At 38.1% G+C, this 20,491-nt stretch overlaps 1 protein-coding gene across 2 annotated transcripts in view; it reads left to right on the plus strand.

Annotated features, from left to right (window-relative positions):
- FAM169A (family with sequence similarity 169 member A) overlaps nucleotides 1–20,491 on the plus strand; it is a 39,670-nt gene that overhangs the window by 6,441 nt on the left and 12,738 nt on the right. Inside the window, exons 2-8 of one of the 2 annotated variants that reach the window (XM_027634959.1) lie at nucleotides 8,431–8,568; nucleotides 9,935–10,034; nucleotides 11,087–11,172; nucleotides 12,571–12,742; nucleotides 14,715–14,894; nucleotides 16,245–16,373; nucleotides 19,825–19,940. In XM_027634959.1, the coding sequence (XP_027490760.1) occupies nucleotides 8,434–8,568; nucleotides 9,935–10,034; nucleotides 11,087–11,172; nucleotides 12,571–12,742; nucleotides 14,715–14,894; nucleotides 16,245–16,373; nucleotides 19,825–19,940 (918 nt within the window). In that variant the 5' untranslated portion in view covers nucleotides 8,431–8,433. Of the gene's footprint in view, nucleotides 1–8,430; nucleotides 8,569–9,934; nucleotides 10,035–11,086; nucleotides 11,173–12,570; nucleotides 12,743–14,714; nucleotides 14,895–16,244; nucleotides 16,374–19,821; nucleotides 19,941–20,491 lie in introns of both variants that reach the window. The other variant, XM_027634956.1, reaches the window with a different exon arrangement.

Below are 20,491 nucleotides of genomic sequence, written 5' to 3' on the forward strand. Positions count from 1 at the left end.
GCTTTCTTAGTTAGTTGCTGCTTTCTTAGTTAGTTGCTGCTTTCTTAATTAGTTGCTGCTTTCTTAATTAGTTGCTGCTTTCTTAATTAGTTGCTGCTTTCTTAGTTGTAGGTCTCTGCTGCAAATGACACCAAAAAACAGGCAAACCCAGCAAAACCACTTACAGATAATTTAAAAAAGATGGGATACTACTTAACTGCTGAATTTCCTACAGCTCCTCTGATGAAAGCCATGACATCCAGAGACTTCATGTGGCGTAGTTGCAGCTCAGACAACTGTTTCAGTAATTCCTTAGGTATGGAGAGTATGATTGCAAAGCTTAATCACCTGCTTCTCGTTGCTAGTAGCCATGGTCACCCTTTCTTGAATTTGCGTGTTGAATATTCTCGAAGTGGCTATGGGGAGAGTTACTGTTCTTTGTCTGATGAGAAGTAACTCATTAGACTGCTAACATGTATCTGTGCTTGGCTAATCTAATCGGTGCAGCTTTGACGTCCAGTTGTAGGGATAGGGGATAGGACAGCACAACCAAGCGTTTTAAAAATAGATGCAAATGCGTACATAGGGTTACTGCAACTGCAGTCTCACTGTGATGTTAGGTTAGTTATGTTAGGTTTGGTAATCGCCCAGCTGTCTACCCAGATTCAGTGGATTTTTTTTTTAATTATGGTGAAAGGAGAAGCTTTTCTTTTTGTTCTTATCTCTGAAATCCCTAGATGTATTCATAAGATGGCCCTTGCAAACCAGAGGGATAATGTTAGAGGAAAGTGTGAAGGATTGAGAAGGGAACAAGTTGCCAAGAAACACAGGTGCCAAGTAGGAGTAGGAGATGATCTTCTCATAGCAAGCAGCAAATAAAGCTGCAAAATATTCCCTTGTTAGATGCCTGGAGAAGCAGGAAGCAAACCTATGGAAGCTGTGGAAGATGAGCGGGGTAAGAGCAATATGTCTGTGTGCGTCCCAGGCGGCCCATCAGCCACCTGAGGAGGGTGGCTGTGTGTGGGCTATAACTGTGGAGCTATAGAAGGTCATTAAGATCTTTAGGAGCAGATGGTGTGGGGTTTAAACTGCAGGAGCAAAATTGCAGGGAACTGAAGATGGAGCTATAGAACTGCACACCAACCACTCTAAATTGCTGAGGTGTGGAAGGGGGAAAGAGTAGTGACCAGAGAGGAAAAGTGGGTCATTAGGTGTATCAGTGTGGGGTTTGGTATTATTTTCTTTAACCCCTAGACAAGTTTGCCATGTGTAGTGAAGGGAAGATAGAGGAAAATCAGAGATTAGAAAGAAGGGTGAGTACTGAGTACTGAAAGATCAGATATATGTCAGAGAGAGGCAGATCCAGAAAGTAATTATCCCACTTAGCTGTATCTTTCTGTCTTTTACATGTTAATTATTTTCAAACACAACTGGAATGGTTTTCATTTTGTACGTGCATATATTCACCTTGAATCTGAAAAGCGGAAAGGTTTCTTTAAGAAAACTATTTTTTCAGATTTATTAGTTGGGGTTATTTTGAGCAGTCTGAGAATTTTGATTTAGTATATCTCTGGCATGCTTTCATTGTAGGAAACGCTTGTGCATGTTAGTTTCCAAAACTTGCTACTGAAGGATGTGCTCTTCAAGAAACCAGATGATAATCTCATTAAAATGTGAGGCAGTAGAAAAAGGTGTCTACGGGTTAGTAGTTGGTATACGTAAGAACTTAGTCTTTGATTAAACGGGCTATTTAAATATCTAATTTTAATTACTTAAGCAAAATGCCAGTGGTGTTACACAGGTACCTAACTGGACATATTCATAAGAACCTTACCTACCTGAGGTGGGTTTGAGAGTGAAGTTGCATATCTTTTAATACTACCCTGCCACCTCAGTCTTGGTAACTGATAAGTTTTCTGTCCCGTTTTCATTAAAGGAATATAATTTTGTAATTGTTAACAGAGTTAATTTTTTCTGCAAATCTATCTACAACTTGATTAACCCCCCTCTTTTGCACTCTATTATCAACTCTTGTTTTATATTAGCACATTTTAGTTGCAGTTTAGTCTTTTAGAACTACCAAATGTTATTTTTTTATTACATGTTAGAACGTCCTGGATCGATTTAATTAGAGAGTGAACTTTTAGATACTCTTTTAAGACTATTTTATTCTAATGAAATTCATATACTTTTTTCAATTTTTTTTTAATTGAAAGAAATCATGTGCAAATACTTTTTTTTATAATGTGGAGGACTCTTTCTTTTTCCATCTTTGTTCATGTCTCATTGGACAAGAGGGTGTTCAAACCCGTTATTTAGAACTTTTGACCATAATTCTTGCTGGGAAGTTGGATCCTATATGTTGATTTCATAATTCTGTTCTATACCTGTAAATTAAAGTTACACTGTGGTGACTAATTAATGAATGGAAAGGATTGACTATTTTTGTTTGTTTATTTGCATTCAAATCAATGGCTCTGATTTATGTGTCTGATAGAAAACCAGAGTTGCATAAGCCGCTTCAAGCAGATTATGGGTAATGTGGTTGACATATTAATCCAGAGATCTTGGTTGATGTTGACAGCAATTTCTAGACCACTGCCCTGTGTTTCCTTAAGAACTTTCTATTTATGATTTTGTAGGTTATAAACCTGTTGTTTGGGGTTTGTGTTACTTTAAACAAAACCAATACAAACAAATAAACAAACATACTTATTTTTCCTTTTAGGAAAAAAATAAAACCTAAACCAGAGCAAATTTATCTGAGTTGGCAAGAACTTGTGTTTCAGGCTGATGTACCTATGCTTGGAAAATGTGAACAGAAGTCATACTGCAGGGAAATAGCATTTTTATGTCTTAGAACTAGGGTGCAGATAATGATTTGAAGACCAACTCGGACTATACAAAACCAAGCTTTTTGAATTATACCCAAGAAAACCTACTTCTAATTAAGTAGTTTTTTGGGTTTGAGTTGTCTATTCAGTGTGGAATCAAATAGTGTATTATTGTTGCTTCTTCAAGCTGGTATGGTTTTCAAGAAATTCAAATGCACACTCTATTGTTTAAAATTTAAACAACTTCTCTTTCCTAAAATGTCTTCCTCTTCCTGCAGTAAGTGTACATTACATTACAAACTAAAATTAATAGTTTTAAGAGATGGGGATATTTGTAAAACATAAAAACTTTGTCACAACAATAGTTGAAATTGTTGATTGTGGGATAGGTTTTCTCCATCTATTTCAACTTACAAGAATCATGATAAATTAAGCACTTTCTCTCTGTATAAATATTTAAATTATTAATCATCTTAGCATAGGTTTAAAATTTACTTATTTTATATTAGAAAATTATAAACTACCTTTTCACTTATTTAAATACTTCAAATACTTGTATTTTTATAGAAACAGGAAAAAGCTACATTTAAAAACAACCCCTCTCAGTTTAAATTATTGGATGTTGAAGCAAGAAGAAATAAAATGAAAATGCTTTGTGTATGTAACAGCTGGTAGTAAAAGCAGAGAAACATTTATGTAATTTGTCTGTTAATAGAATTAGTTCTTGGAGAGCTTTAACAGTTTTAGAAGTAGCAGATGTGTTTGGGGTTTTTTTTGTGGTTGAAGTCAGAAGACTGCAAATACTACTTTTTAAAAAATTTAAATTTTCTTCCATCTCCTGTGTAGTTTCACAGGTTTCACCAAACCAGCAACTGGATGTTGCAAGGTGGGAAACAATCACAGCAAAATGGAAAGGATGCTCCTGGTGCTTGGATCAAGATGATTGCTGGTTTTGTGCTTCATCAGTCTGGGTTTGGAGTGTGGCTTGAGACTTCTCAGTCTCAAGCTTTCTCTGGAACTGGTGTATATATGGAGATATAGGTTTAATTTGTTATTTGTCTTTTCCCACAATGCTACCACAGGTGTAGCTTTCAGCTAGTCTGGGAGATATGCTAGGATCATGGATTATATTTTTAAGATAGAACTTGTTTTAAGGTGTTGATGATTCATAAGAAGTGCATGGTTGTCCTGGTTTAGCACCCTGTTCTGCACCCTGTTGTCTCTTCTCTAAAGCAGAAATCATAATTAAAAAGAGAAAACCAACCCATACCAGCAAATTAAATTATAATTATTTATTGTTAAACACAAATTTAAATCTGATGATTGTTTGCCTGCGTAATTATTTGTCCCAAATATTATTTTATATTGAAAAGACTTTGGAGGATTGTTTGTAATTTATTTTTTTTTAAGAAAATGAGATGTGCAGTTAAGTTGTGCTGTGTAAATAACTGTCTATTCGAATACTTGTCAAGTTTCAGTAAAATTTTTGTTCAAATATCTCATGATCTCAGTAAAGTATTTCTCATATTACTCTCTGAGGTAATGATTATTTGTGTTTGTAGATCAGTTATTCAAGCAGATCAGGTAACATATCTGTCCTCACACTAAGTCTGTGCTACAGCTGGAAATTCATCCTGATTCCTCTAAAATCCTTGACTGTCAGCCTAACCACTTAAACTTCACTTCCCCTGAGATAAAGCCACCCAAAACCAGTTTTAAGCTGTATTTAAGCCCTCTGACATGCTGTAAGAAATAATATAGCTTTTGACTTCTTACCTTGCTGCTGTTTTGTGATACTCATTATTGAGGGACTGCAAGGGGATAGATAGATCTCTAGATTCCTGCTGAAATCCACATATGAGCTGGAACCTGCATGTACTGTGCATGTCTCCTTCATGCACTTCAAAGATGAAATAGGGGTTGTAGATGTAACTTATAATGAAACCCATTTGCAATATTACCCACTTATTCTATGTGTGATTTTTTTTTTTAACCTTAAAACTTGTAGTAATAAAGGTTTTGTGAATAAAGAACTGCCTGTGTTGCACAGGAATGACTTCACTCATCCTGTTAAATATGTTTCCTGAATCGATCTGTTAACCTCTGGTGCTGCAGTTGTTCCTAAAGAAGGACATGCCATTTCTTGTTTAGTAGCTTGCATCATGTTGACAAGGGAGAAAGGCATACGATTCTGCATTAAAGCAAATATGGCTCATATGAGTTTATTGCACAAAATTTTTAATACTGTTGTGTGAAATTATATGGTTTTGAAGAGCATAAGATTTATTTTCTTTTACTTGAAAAATGAAAACCGTTGTCTCATTTAAAAATAATATTTTCTTGTCTCTCCTCTAAACACACACTTCTAATGCGCTTTTTTGTACAAGTGGTCATGATGGGTTTGATTGCTTAAGACTGCATTGTATGTGCTTGGTCCGCCTGGCTGTTTGCCAGCAAACTGGAGTGGTACCCTGTGAGCAGAGCATGGTCGCACATGTGACAAGGATTTGACCTGACAGTTGTACAGTTGTGCAATGCATGGAGGCTTAGAGCAACAAAGAGGGGCACGAGGGACTGCATAGCAGAGACCTGCAATGTTCTTGCTTCCTCTGCAGCAAAAAATGTGTTAATGCTTTTGTCAAAGAAACCTGAAAAGCTGTTTTCTTCTGCCCATTGTCTCTATCCTGTTTTACCTGAGACTGTCAAGATGTGGAGCCGTTTGTATTTTTACTTTGTTTGAAACACTGACAAGCCAACTTCGGTTTCGTGAGAGACATATCCATTGTGAGGGACCTTCATTACTGTTGGAAGACATTTCATTTGTGTTTAGTCTATTATTTTGCATTTCAGAATTAAGATGTTTGCATTTTGGACTGTTGAACTACTGCCCTGTGCTTTGCTGTAGATTGGCACAGAATGTTCTTCTTTCATCACTAGTTTAAAGCTTTTAATATAACTGTATAACTTTGTGAACAGTTACTGATTTCTTCAGGAATGTAGTGAACTATTTCTAATCTCATCAACACTGAGAGGAAGTACATCATGCAAGTATATGAGAGCTTGTAATTGCATGTATGATCTGCTGCATGGTACAAATGATATGAGAGGTGCTGAGTAGGTTTTATTTGGTTCAGTCTTGAAGACTGCTCTGTACTGTTTTCTTCTGCATAGTATGTTCTCTGTAAATGCTGTAAAAGAAGTTGAAAGGGACTACCATAACTGAGTTGGGAGGGAATAAAATCAAAGTGTGCTATGTGGAATAAGGTAACTAAACAGCTAAACAGAAAGAAGGTCTGTGAATGGTTTTGAGGGTAATTTAATTAATCTATTAATTAGCAAAAAAAGGGGGTTGTCTTTTTTGCTTATAAGCAGACATATGGTTGCTGCTTTTATTTTCGTAGTGGTGTAGTGGTTGGAACTCAGATAATCTACTGAATTTCTTATTGCGTGCTCTAGTCCTGCATCATTTTATTCTTAAAAAAATGTCAAGAATTATTACCTAGAGGGTTAGAGTTTGCAGCTTGTTTGTCTGTTTGTCATGTAGTAATGAAATTTCAGCTCAATTTGTTTGTTATTATCAGTTATCCCAGCACTTAGGTATTTCTTTAATAATGGAGAGGGGTTTCCCCTTTCCATGAGCATACAGAAAATTGTTTTGTGGTTTTGATGGATTTGTATTCCTTAACAGCAGAATACCTGGACTCTTGCAACTAACCAGGTGCTAAAGCCTCATCCTCTTACAGAAATAGTGTCATGTATGAGATTACATGGCTTTTTCTTGCAATGTACTTATGTCAGTGTAGTCTGTGTACATTGCTTACAGTATTGCTGGTATGCTTCAGGACTGTAATGTGGGCAGGTAAGCCATACCTGCTGGAGATGAGGAGACCAGTGGTGGATGAATTTCATCCTTGACAGCAGCTCCTCTGGCTGCTGTGCGTTGCTGCTGCATTCAAAAGCTTGCACACATCACCTTTGGCTCTTGGAGTCAGTTTGCTTGCAAACAGGAGGAGCAAATGGAGTTGGTGTCAGGTGTCTCTTACCTGCTTCTGCCCTGTTAGCAAGAGCAGCACCTGAAATGTGGGAAGAAAGAGATGGAGAATTAAGAGATGCAGCTAAGTGTTTCATAGGGGCAGTGAGCAATAGTAGGAGGAATGTGAGACACTGGAAGAGAATGCAAGACAAAATGCAAATAACAGCTGAGGGGAAGGAATGACCTGAATTTGAAAGGAAATGGGTGTGAGGAATGTGTGTGTATATCTGAACAATAGCATTCATGGAAAACATTCGTGTTTTTATCAGCAACAGCATTAAAGATGGCAGTTGTAGATGCCCCTGAAGTCAGGTCCAAGTTTGTTGTTCAATTTTAACAGGAAAAAGAATCACTTTTGTAGAAGGAGTGGCCTCTTCTATTCAAGCAACTGAATAGTAGTATATTATTGCTGTTTAAAAGCTTTTAAAATGCAGACTCTTAATTGCTGCTGGGTGAGTCACAGTAAGTTCTTTTGCATTTGATTTACCTGTGTCAGTAAAACACTGAATGGTGGATTAAATAGAGAGGACTGAAGAGAAAGTGGAAAAGAAAGTCACTGCACACTAGGATTTAAAATAAAACTAAAGAAAAAAAAGACTCCATAGTGGATACTAGGACTTGTACAACTTATATGAAAACCTTTGTGTTTGAGAGTTCTGAGGGGTTTATCGGACAAGATCAAGACCCCTGTGTTCCACCAGAACAGGTTCTCGTGAACTTCTGTTAGTTCATGCTTCTGAGAGTTTGTGACATAACTTGAAAGCAGCTGAGGGGTCTATTTCTGTTTATAGTTTTACAGACCTGGAAGAGCCTTACCTGAAGAGTACACCAGGGATTCCAGGAGCACTTGTTCATCTTAACTTGACATTCCTTTGACAAGGAAAATTTGAATCTAAGAGCTTTCAATGAGTTATTACCACTATGGTTTGGCTTCAGTACTTTAGCTGTTGTCTTGTCACCTCCTTAAAGTGTGTCTCTTTAGTCTGTTGTAGGCTCTTGTTTTTAATGAGCTTCTATCATTTTCTGTTCACAGTCAAAACGCTTTGGAAACAACCATCTGTTAGACATACTAATTGGCTAGTTTTTGAGAGAAGTCCTCAGCAATGCTTTGGTTTCTTCAGAGATGGATTTAAATGCAAAGGCTCAAAAATAGATGAATCCTTTCTGTTGTTATCTTCTGGGTGGTTTACTTTATATTTTACTACCCAGTTGTGTCTTAACCTGTGATATCAAAAACATCATCTGGGAGAGAGAGAACTGAGTTTACCACCTGAAGGCTGCATGTGCCTGTGCTGCAAACAGGGGGCTTGTATATGTTGGAAAACTGCAACAACTGGGTCTAGGGGGACCTATAGGCCAATCTCATCCTTTTGTGCTTGTGAACATAGATTTGGTTAAGGTATTGTTTTAGAGACTGACTGTTCATAGTCACCATCTTAATTAAGTACCTGGAGCATTTCTCCCTTCTGTCATGGGTACAGGGGACTGTAGTGAACAGCAGAGTATGGGCATTCAATGGTCTTATTTACATGGACGTTGTATGTCTCAAACTACCTATGTTAATAATGTTGTTTATTTCTCCAGAGGATGTCATTCCCTGTGGATATATTGAACAATTGCAGTCATGAGGACTTGGAGAGCTCAGCAGAGGACTTCCTCTTTGATCTTCGGTGGGGGAAGCTAAACTGTCCTACATTCTTCTCTCTACCAGACCACCGCAAAGTAAGAACTAGCAAATACTATAGTCCCAATGTTCTTAATAATAAAAAAAAAATTAAAAAATCACATAAAAAAAAAAAAATCTGGGTATCACTGACTGTCTGCTGCTTTTAGGCAGTGGATCTGTATGCATTAAGTATTTTAAAAGAAACCCCAAAATCATAACCTTAAATCTTCAACTGATTATTCAAACCCTTTCCTAAAAAGGACTACCTCATGCAGTCTCAAAAATCTGTCATCATCACTAAGGAGTTCATGATTTATTGAAACTGATTGACTCTTTTTGTATCTCAGTCCTTCAGTGTACTTCATGCTTGGTTTTGATTCTGATTAGTAAGTTTCACTGATTTCAGAAGTGATTCTTTTCTATCTGAAATATTCCCTGCTGTTATTTAACTCTAGTAAAGGCTAGCTGTGACACTTCTGTGTTTCTTGCATGATAGGTTAGTGTTGGTTCTGTCCAGATGAACATTTCTATTAGAATTAATACCAATAAAACCAATAGTATATAGCCTTCATGAAAAGTGAAGCTGAGAGGATTCTCTGTGGGACCTAAAGGTCAGTGCTGCAGATGCCTTGGCAGAAACAGTCTTGACTACTTTCCTGCATTTTTGCAGGTACTGTATGCTGAAATAGTTGCTTGAATTAATGTCCTCATTTGTGGCAATAGCCTGTAATAATCTTCTTAAATTGGTTAAGCAAGTTTATTTACCACACTGTTAATGTCTATTTTTTATGTATTAATTAAATATTGGAAACATGTGAATTTAAATATCAAAATGCATTTCCAGAAAGGTACTCAGTTCCTTAAAGAAGGATTATTTTTATTCTTTTCATGTTGTTTGTGAGGGGAAAATCAAGCAGCCAAGTTCATAATTTCTAAAATGTGTGCAATTTAAGGGACCAAAACCTTTTTGAATCCAACCTTCCTGCTGTAGCGCTTTAGAGCTTGTTAACAAACAACAATTTTGCTGTGCCAGTTTATTACTCTGCTTGACTGCTTCATTCTTCTGTTGGCTTTGACAGCTTGCGCAGTTACAACAGTTGAGTAACGTAATGCTGGCTCCTTGCACACCTTACTTCAGTTATGCACACAAATGCAAACTGTTGACAGAACAGAGAAGTAACAGTACAAATTACTGTAGCTAAATCTGCCACAGTGTGAGAGTCAAGCTCTTTGTAATATAGTCTGTCTTTAGGAAGAAATATCTGAAGTAAGGGCTGGGGTCTGGTGCTTGTCCTTTACAGTTGTCTGTTAATGAGTCGATTTTCAACATTCATCTTGTTTACCTTACTAAACATTCTCTGTGTATTTTACTAAAGTTGTTTTAGCAAGAGTCTATTGAATTATTGTACATTCTTGTTTCAGGTTCCTATTAGCTTGTCAACTGTGGGCTATGTTCCTCTTTATGGTGAAGAGCAGACACACAAAGTTCTTGCGCTGTTTGCACCATGGGACTCGCTCACAGGTTTCATTTTAAGTTTTTTATCTCTGTGTTGCTATTTCTTCTTTTTTTGTGATAAATACATGTAACCAGGCCCTTGCTCATTCCATGCTACTGTAGCTCATAATTTTGGCACTTGTGCATTTGTTGTTCGCTGTCTTCTTGTTCACGTACTATTATTTTTTGTTGTGAATTCATATATATGAATAATAGAACTTTGCACACTAATCAGAGCAGAACTGGAGTCATTGAATTCAGAAGATATGTAGCAAAACAACGTGGCGCTTGTCTGAATCGTAGTACAACATGTATCTCCTGATCTCTTTATGTACACTTCACCTCTCCAAAAGGAATTTATTGAACATTCTTAGAATCCATTAATTTGCTCATGAATTTAGATGCTCTGTTTTGATAGTGATTGATCAGCATCAACTGTAAATTATCTTTAGTTTGAGGTTTCAACACAGGTCTGGCTAAGATGACATCTCACTGTTTTTTGTGTTCCCTCTCTCCTTCCCTCCCTCCCTCCCTCCCTCCTCCTTTCCTTCTCTTTCTGTTTAATGCCATATACAGGATTGCCACAAATGCCTATGGATCACACTCTTCCTGACTGTTACTCATGTGGCCACCAGCCTTTTTACATTCATCTGACTCCCTAAAACTTGCACAGTTTCAGTATCAATATCCACTAGCAACCTGAAATATACGTATGAATGAGACTCCCCTTGGCAGGCCCAGTTTTTAGTGGGAGGAGGTGCTAGAGCACAGTGTTGAAGGACAGTGCTTATGTCTGGAAAAATAGTTCCTTAATATTATACTGCATGACGTATGCATTTTGGTTTATTATTCTCAGTTATCAATAAAGATTTGGACTAAGGAGCATTTCACATGGGTGGGGTGTATAGCACCACATTTGTTGTGCTAAGGTAGTAAGAGCTACATTAATGTAGTGCCATCTAGAAGATGCTTAACTTGGTTACTACAGTGTTATTCCTGATTATGTAACAGCTTTAGTGATTATGTTTCTTTTGGAATGTAAGAATCACTAACTTTTTATTTCCCTTGTTTCTTTCAAGCTGTAGCCCTGTATCTTGCTGACCAGTGGTGGTCAATTGATGACATTGTGAAAACATCTGTCCCTGCTAGACAGGGGCTTCATCAGGTAAAGCACTCCAACGTTCACTTGGCAATTAATCTTCTACTTCAAGATATGGCAAATAGCTAGTGTGCGAGATACTATATGTTTTCATTTCATTTAGAAATTAGATGGCTGTTGCAAGTCGAAGGAAATAGAGGAATAGGTACTACAATCGGGAAAGGAACCTGATAGTGAAAATAGTGTCTAGAGCAAGAGTGACTCTTGTACTGCAGCTTCATATGTAGATTATTTAGATATTAACAGCATTACAAGTTTTTTCTTTACTCTTTAGAACCTTGTTATCTGGTTGTTTTGAAACATCTTAGTAGAGTGGTGCATTTTACCATAGCAGTACCTACTGATCTTATCAGGAGACTAGTAAACCAAAAACATCTTCAGGAACCTGTTTTACAGAAGCAAGTTGAAGCTGGTGGCTTGCATGAGGCTATGGTGAGGCATGCTGGCTATATGTGAGGTCTGGAAAAGTAAGTTGCGTGGTGTCAGCTTTATTGCTCATCATTGACCTTTTTTACCATTATTGACACCAGTGTAGCATGGAGTTATGTTTTTTTCCAAAATTGGAATCTATATTTTTCCAGGATTGTAATTTATATCTGCCCAGGGAATCTGGACACTTATCTTTGATTTTTGCATTTTTGTATTTTCACTAGAGAATTTGGCTTGCAGCCTTGCTTTTCATGTGTTTCTTAATGGTAAGATGGTGATTAAGTCAGGAAAGCTGAATCTTTTACAGGTGGGGTAGCTGAGACTGAGCACTGGGAAGAGAGCAAGATTGCTCCTTCCTTCACAATGGATAGAATAGTGGTGAGCTTAAATTTCATATATAAAAGGAACCCCGCAGGTCAGAGAAAAGGATATTGAATTCCTTGTTTCATTCCACAGAAACTGTTGTAACTAGTTTTTTCACTGCATCATGTCCTGTTGCCTGCCACTCTGTCAGCAGTGATTGAGTGTGCCAAGTCCTGCTACTCTGTGAGGCTCATCATGTCTCCTTTGTAAGACTTTAATTACCTGCTAGCCTAGGAGGTCCGAGGCTGGTGTACTGCTGCTGTATTTGGTGAATGTTTCTTAAGTCCAAAATTGAGTTAAATCATAACATTCCCACTCCACTGCCCTTCTCCCAGCACTTCGCTCAGCCTTTATGCATTGCTTAAAGAGTAACATTGAAGTAATGAAATATCCTCTATGGTAATGATTTATACTTGACTTATTGCTATGTCTTCTGAGCATCTCCTTCCCCTCAAACAAACCCCAGAGAGTCATCCTCCTTTAGCACTTACAGCTTTCTTTGACTCCGTCTGCAGCTGTGTTAACTGTCAGCTTTGAAAAATAAGGTCTTTGATGTGTGGATATTAACAAATCTGACCGATCTTCTAAAATGTTTTTTCTGTGTTCCCTTAGGTGCAGTCTGTTGGAGAGAGAATTGTTCTCTATGTTCTGAATCGAATTATCTATCGAACGCAAGAAATGGAAGAAAATGAGATCCCATTTCTCTGTCATGGAAGCAGTCACTATGCTAAGATCATGTGGAAAAAAGGAGAGGCTATTGGGTTCTATTCTGTTAAACCTGCAGGTAGGACACTTGAAGACTGTGGGATCTGGGGGGTTAAGTTGTGGAGATAAGGAGCTTATTTGAAGAATATTGTATATAGGTTTTACAGGGCTTGCAAGACTAATGAGTTGGTGTTTTCCTGCAATTGTAAGAGGTCAGATTGCTGTTAAGATCTGTAACTTAAATGCTTATATGCTTTAGCAATTTAAGAAAGTTCTTGGATTTCTTCATATTCTACAAAACATATTTGAAACTGTAAATATTTTATATACTCAGAAGCTTTTTTCTTTCTTTTTCTTTTTCATTTTTTCTGTAGAACAGTTATTTACAGTTGGGTTGGACTGTGCTTATCTTGAGTTAGCAAAAGCTGAAGGCTTTTCTTTCTAGACATTATCAATATTTCACCCATGTTTGAGTGTGTGCTGTGTTCTTCAAATGTGTAGTCTACATGGAAGAGTACTGTTCTGGAAACACATGATTAGGAAGAGGTGAAGCTCTTCTGGTATCCCAGAGGGTACCCAAGTAATGTAACCTCTCTGCTCAGGTTTTCCTTGCTTGAAAAATGAAGATAATCATACAATGGCTTGCGTTGGGTTTGAAGGAATCTCAAAGACCAGTTAGTTCCAATGCCTCTGTCATGGCAGGGACACTTTCTACCAGACCAGGTTGCTCAGGGGCTTATCCAACATGGCCTTGAACACTTCCAGGGATGGGGCATCCACAACTTCTTTGGACAACCTGTTCCAGTGCCTCACCACCCTCACATTTCTTCCTAATATCCAATGTAAACCTACACTCCTTCAGCTTACAGCCCTTACCCGTTGTCCTATCACTACAAGCTCCTGTGGAAAGTTCCTCTCCAGCTCTCTTGTAGGCCGCGTTCAGATACTGCAAGGCTGCGAATAGGTCACACTAGAGCCTTCTGTTCTCCAGGCTGAACAACCCCAACTGTCTTAACCTTTCTTCACAGGAAAAGTCCTCCAGCTTTCTGATCATCTTCCTGGCCCGGAGATAAGGGTCATTGACCTTAAAAATACAAGGTTGCAAAGACTATATTGTATAGACAAGCTGTATGCTTCTCATTGGCCTTGTCAAAGAGGGAAACTTTTTGGCGTAGTTCACATTGATTCACAGAAAAAGGGCCTGAAAATGGATTGGATAGTTAGTGGACTATCTTAATGCCATTGTATACCATCCCTTTATCACCACTGAGTTCATAACTACCCTTGGAATCACAAAATATTCTGAGTTGGAAGGGACTGACAAGGTTCATTAAGTCCAGCTCCTAAGTGAATGGCCTATAGAGGAATCAAACCCACATCCTTGGCATTATTAGCTCCAGGCTCTAACTGTTGTACCTATGTGTAAATTATGGATAATATGTTGTTTTGGGGAGAATTTCAGTGTAAAGTCTCCTAGTTTTTTTTGTGTCTTCATTTAAAATATCAGAATTATTGTTTCAGTCTTTAAATAAGAACTGAATTAGTCTTCAGATTTGTCCTAGGTAATGTAATCAACATAAAGGTGCAATTCAAAAATTTTGTTTTCTCCTATTCCCTCCTCCATCTTTCAGCTTCACTTTTAGAACAATTTTCCTGTGGAGTTGTATAGTGAGATTTCAAAGTGAGCCTTTCCTTTCTGTCTTGTCTATTCTTTCCTGGTACTACAGACTTTTTCTATTGTATTAATCTATTGATATATCTTGGCAACACTATGAAGCTTGCCCAAAAGAGACAATAAATTACTGATAAAAATTATTTATTTTAAATAAAGTTATAAATTATTTTTATAACTTTATTAAAAATTATTTATTTTTAATAAAGTTATAAAATATTTTTATAACTTTATACTACTTACTATTAAATAGTTTGGTATTTTTATAACCTATAAAACTTTTTATTTGAATATGCTAAAATCCATGCTGCAGCATGTCAGTCAACATACAGTATGTAACCCATACTGATGGATATTTTTTTCCTCTTGATTATTTCAGGAAGTGTTTGTAACTCATTTTTTCATCAGAAGTATAAACTGACCGTGCTAGACACAATGTTTGTGAGAAAGAAACATCGTGGGAAAGACTCTGGGCTAATCATGTTGGAAGACTTTGTGGATTCCTTTACTGAAGGGCCTCTTGGCCTACGATACCCACTGTCATCCTTTGTGTATACAGGTGAGCTCTTTAATTTATTTTTCTTTGTGGTTTCTTCACATGTTCAGTTCCGTATTTGTGGTCTCATCCTCAGGTTCTATATTAAATGTTCTGTGCTTTAGAGAGGGCTAAAAATCCTGATTTATTTAAGATGAAGTAGTTCTTGATTAGATTTTTAATCCTCTGCATGAGACTAAGTTATTCAAACTCTGTTGGCTTTCTGCTACTGTGAAGTTTACCGCTGTCATCTTCCCCCCACCAAGCCTGAAGAATGGGCTGAGGCGTTTCTGTGCGTGATCTAATGTATATCTTCTTTGTAGCATCTTTTTCTTGCACACACCTAAGCCTCATGAGGTCATTTAATTCATGCTTTCTCTGAACTTCTGGTCAAAAAAACATACTAGGCTATTTTTTAACTTATGTATCAGAAGGCACAGTTCTAAAATACAAAGAAAACACGGTTCTTCCATTAGCAACCTAAGAGAGCTATGTCGTGTAGGAAATGACATGGATTGTGGAAACTATGTTCTTGGGACTGTGTTAAGGCAAGAAGTACATTTCTTTTGCCCTGTTTTTATCTGGCTTTCTTAACTACTGGAAATTTTCTGATTTTCCAACTACCACTGTCTGTTGCTGGATCTGATAAGACCTGATTTGTTAGTCTTCAAACAGGAAAATGATTTGAGCAGAATTCGATGACTAATTCTTTTCCATAGTCAAGAAATGATGCAGTGGGGATCTTGTGTGCTGAGAGTACGCATCAGTAGGGAAATAGGTGAAAAGTGGTAATTTTCCTGGCAACTGCTACAGAATGACAAAGTATGCAACTTCACCTCTATGTTTAATACATGTATAGCGAGAAAAGAGGGGGAAGGAGAGCAGAGTGGAAAATATTCTGGAAATGAACAATGAGTGGATGGTTAACTATGCAATGGTAACATGTTAACATTCCCAGAGAGTGCTTTTCACCATGCCTATAATAAAGTGGGGTAACAAAAATAACTCGACTACATCATGTGCTTAAGAACTCTTCCATCCTGAGTCTTGTGATTGGCAGGAACAGTGACCAGTGAAGTTGCAAAACTCTCAAGTGGGTACCTAGAGAAGAAGAAAAACCCATCCATCTTTGTTTGCAGATAATAATGGAAATATTTAAACATGAAGAAAGGATAGGTTGAGAAGGATCAGTAGGGTAAAGCAATATTATGTTTATTTCAGACTTGACTGTTTTGTTAAGCAGTTCTTTCTGTATTTGTTTATGTGTATGACAGTAGATTGCAAAATAATTTGATTTCAGATAAAATTTAAAAACTGAGCCACAACTGAGTATGTAATGTCTATAATATAGTGGTTTTTCTTATGTTTGCTCAGCTTGTAAGCAGTATCTTGAGAAGTACCCTGCAGATAAAAACCTTTTGTGGCAAGTGGAGGGAGCAGGAGGTTGGTTCCAAAGAAAGTCTATTATGTCTATAGTGCAAAAGGAAAATCTCAAAATTGCAGGTATGGATACTTTGTTTTTTTGTTTTTTGACACTTTTTAAAAGTTGGACAAACACTCTACAAGTACAAGAGTGACTTCTGTGAACACTGTCTGTGGAAACTAGCAGAAAGATTTTTATTTGTCCTGAGACCTGTGAGATTATGTCCTTGACACAGGGTGAACATTACTTAGCAACAACTAAAACAGTGTTTCATCAACATTATTCTCATAGTACATTTAAAACACAGCACTGTACCAGCTACTAAGAAGAAAATTAACTCTATCCGACCTGAAAGCAGGATAGCATGCACTCCTTATTTTTTGTATCATTTACATCATGCCCAGGTTCCACTCTTTCCAATACACTGTCACCTTTCCTATCTTTTGATATATAAATACACATCACACACCTCTGTCTTTCCTTTAGTCTATGGGCCATCCCTATAAAATGTCCATTGAGTTAATTTAGTCCATGATTTTGGGGTCCACCTGTCATAACAGTCTTTCAGGGCAGAAAAGATGGCGTGTGTCATGTTGGATTGTTGCACGCTGAACCCAGTTTCATCACCACTACACTTGTCTGGTTTTACTGTAGTTCATTTTTCATTGATCTGGCTGATTTTTACTGTAATGCCCTTGATATGACAATTGAAAGGCAATCAGTTTCAGATCCCCAAATTCAGAGCGGTGAAGACAGGCGCTGTGAGGTGCCCAGTGCAGTGATGGGCATATAACCCATAGAAGAGACAATATACAGTGTTATGTAGCAATCAACATTATAGAATTTATTGGCTACTCTCACCCAAAATCAAATTCCCTTGAGGTATGCAGTGGACTTATCCATCTAAGTGCACCCACGTCTTTGTGTAATTCCACAAATATGTTTGCCTTTGCCTGAGACAGGAATAGCCCAGATTACTTATGTGCACTACAGGAACTTTATCCCTTTCTACAGTGTGTAAAATTTTGATCAAGTAGGGCCAGACTGACTGGCAGATCCCCTTACCAGGTGTCTTTTGCTACATGTATGTCCTGATGTTTGAAGGTCCTGCTACTCATTTCTCCTGGATAAATTGATAACAATTCATTGTATCATTTCATTTTTCTGAAGGCTGGTGCATGGTAGGGAGTGTGATATTCCCACTCATGGGACTTTGGCCCAGTTGTCTATGGGGTTGTTTAGGAAATGAATCCTCCTGTCTGATTCTGTTCTTTCTGGGGCACTCTGTCACTATAAGACTTTTTCTTAAGGCCCGGTGTTCCAGGTGGTGGCATGGGGCGGAGGATATGTTCTCACCCTTCTAGTGGTTCCACCATTATAAGCACTTATCCTGACTGGCTTGGGAAAGTGCGATATAGTCAATTTACCCAGCCCCTCCATATTTATATTTCAGCCATCATTCTTTGTGCTAGAGAGGTTTTAATCACTTGGTGTGCTTAACTGCAGTGCATGTTTCACATTTATGGGTAACCTGTGCAATAGTGTCCATGGTCAAGTCTGCCCCTGGGTCATGTGCCCATCTGTAATTACATCTCTTCCTTGATTACCTGAGGTATCATGGACCCACCAAGCTGGAAATAATTATGTTGCCAGTCCTGATCCACGTTAGCCACTTCAATCTTAGCAGCCTGATGCATCTGCTGATTGTTCTGATGTTCTTCAGTGGCCTGACTCTTGGGTATATGAGCCTCTACTTTCGCAACCACAATGCTGTCCACCTAGACAGCATTATCTTGCTGCAGTGTGGCAGCTCAGATGTGCTGCCAGTTGCTGCTAGTTGCTGCAACCACCTCCACAGGGCATTTGACACTACCCATGAGGCAGTATAGAGCTAAAGTGTTGGCCATTTTTCTCATTCAGAAATTACTCAAGTCAGCTGGATTGCCTTCGCCTCTGCAAACTATTTACCTTCTCCTTCAGCAGTTTCTGTGACTTGTTGTGGTGGACTCCATCACTAATCCTTTCCTACAAATGTGGCAGAATCTATCAATAAACAAGGCATATTGCTTCTCATTTCCTGGCAATTTAATATACAGTGGGACCTCTTCAGTATGTGTCACCTTCTCCTCTGGTGACATTCTGAAATCTTTTCTGGACAATCCATGACCACTTTCAAGATTCTTGGATAACTGCAGTTTCCTATTTGGGCTTATTGTTTGATCATTGATTGACCTACTCCATGCAGCATCAGTTGCATGATGTGTGTAGAAGAGACCCTTCCTTTAAACATTCCACCCAGCATAGGCAACCAGGGTGCCAGGAGGAGCTGTGCCTAAGTACCAGTCCCTTCTGAAGCAGCTTGAAACCGTTTGTATGCTGCCAATGTCTCTTCTTCAGTTGGAATATGGTGAGCTTCTGATCTTCTGTCCCCATAACTCCAAAAACGTAGGGGTCAACCTCAAGTCTCTCCTGATGCTTTCTCCCAGAAGCTCCAGGCAGGACCATTCTCCCTGGCTGTAGAGTAGAGCACAGTTTTTATATCTTGCCCTGGCGTAGCTGGCCCAAGGGCTACAGCATGAACTGTTTTCTGTTTGATTGATTCAAGGGCTTGTCATTGCCCAGGGCCCCATTTAAAATAGTTCTTCTTCTGGATCACTTGATAGAGAGGGCTGACAGACTGTCATTTAGAACGTGTGTTCTCCAAAAATGCACAATGCCTAAGAAAGTCTACATTTCCTTTTTACTAGTTGGTGGATACATTTCTGTTATTTTGTTAATCACATCTGTTGCGATCTAATGGCATCCGTCTTGCTGTTTTGTTCCCAAAAACTGGATCACCTGTGCAGGTTCTTTGACCTTACTTTGTTTTATGGCAAAACCATCTTTCTCTCTCCATAGTGGTCCAGTTGCTGTGGTGACATGGAATGTCTTCCATGAAGAGATAACCCTTTCTTCATGCTTGTCAGGCAACTAAGTGCCATGCCTGGTTGTCCCACCTCAGTAGGGTGGGGAGGAGCATCTGCAAAAAATATAAAACATCTGAGTTGAGACAAGAACAGTTCAGTAATTGAAATAAAATTAAATATAAGCATGATATAATAATAATTGTAATGAACAACAAAACCAGAGAATTAAAACCCAAGAAAGAGAATTGGTGCACAGTCCAGTTGCAGTAATTAGACCCTCCCAATTTATATACTGGGCATGACATTCTGTGGTATGAAATATCCTTTTGGCCAGTTCAGGTCAGGTGTCCTGGCTTTGTCCCCTCTCCAGCTTCTTGGGCACCTGCTCACTGGGAGAGCATGAGAAAAAGTTCTGAAAAGTTCTTGACTTAGGGTAACCACGTTTAGCAGCAACTAAAACATCGGTGTATTATCAACACTATTCTCATGCTAAATTCAAAACACAGCACTGTGCCAGCTGCTATGAAGAAAAACCCCAGCTGAATGCAGGACAGATGGTTAATTTTTATGTAAAGGTACTATACTTTTCTGTTTCCCCATTTCCTCTTTTAAATCTTTACAGCAGAGGCCTCAAAGAAGGAAAATAACAGTTTGCAAACAGAGGATAAGCTTAGTCAGTCTGCAGTATCTGAAGCAAGTGGACAGAGGACTGAGAGGACTGAGCTAGAAACACAGCTAAATGTAGGTACACAATCCGTTACCTCTTTTTTTTGATTGCGTTGTTACTGAAAAACAAATTGTGAGAAATTGTTTTTGTCCATCTCATTATAACTGAATTGGCTCAAGTCCATACTACATATAGAAAAGACAAATGCTTTTATTACTTTGTGTGTGGGTGTAACATCAATGACTAAACTGGGATTAAAAATACCTTTTTTATGTGTGTATGGGCAGGTGAGGTTTCCCCATGAATGTAGAAAGTCTGTGCCTGCAGCTGTCGGGGTCTGTCATTTGAGCTGTTTAATAGCAGATTACATAAAGGAGATTATTTCAACTGTCTCTGAGATTAAACTGTCTAGAAAGGCTATGTGTAGAGGTGCGCATTCACGTCATAGTTCAATACAATGGAAAGTGTTAAGTTTGCATACAGTTATACTTCATCCATACAAAAGGACTGCAGATTTCTTTGTATGTACTTGATATATCAGCGAGATTTTAGCTACACATGGATATGTGGTCATGAGTATATTTGTGTGTTTGAACATTATGAAGCTACTCCTCTATCTCATGTG

The sequence above is a fragment of the Corapipo altera genome, unplaced genomic scaffold (assembly GCF_003945725.1).
Source record: "Corapipo altera isolate COAL_440 unplaced genomic scaffold, ASM394572v1 61411, whole genome shotgun sequence".
In the NCBI taxonomy this organism is placed as follows: domain Eukaryota; kingdom Metazoa; phylum Chordata; class Aves; order Passeriformes; family Pipridae; genus Corapipo; species Corapipo altera.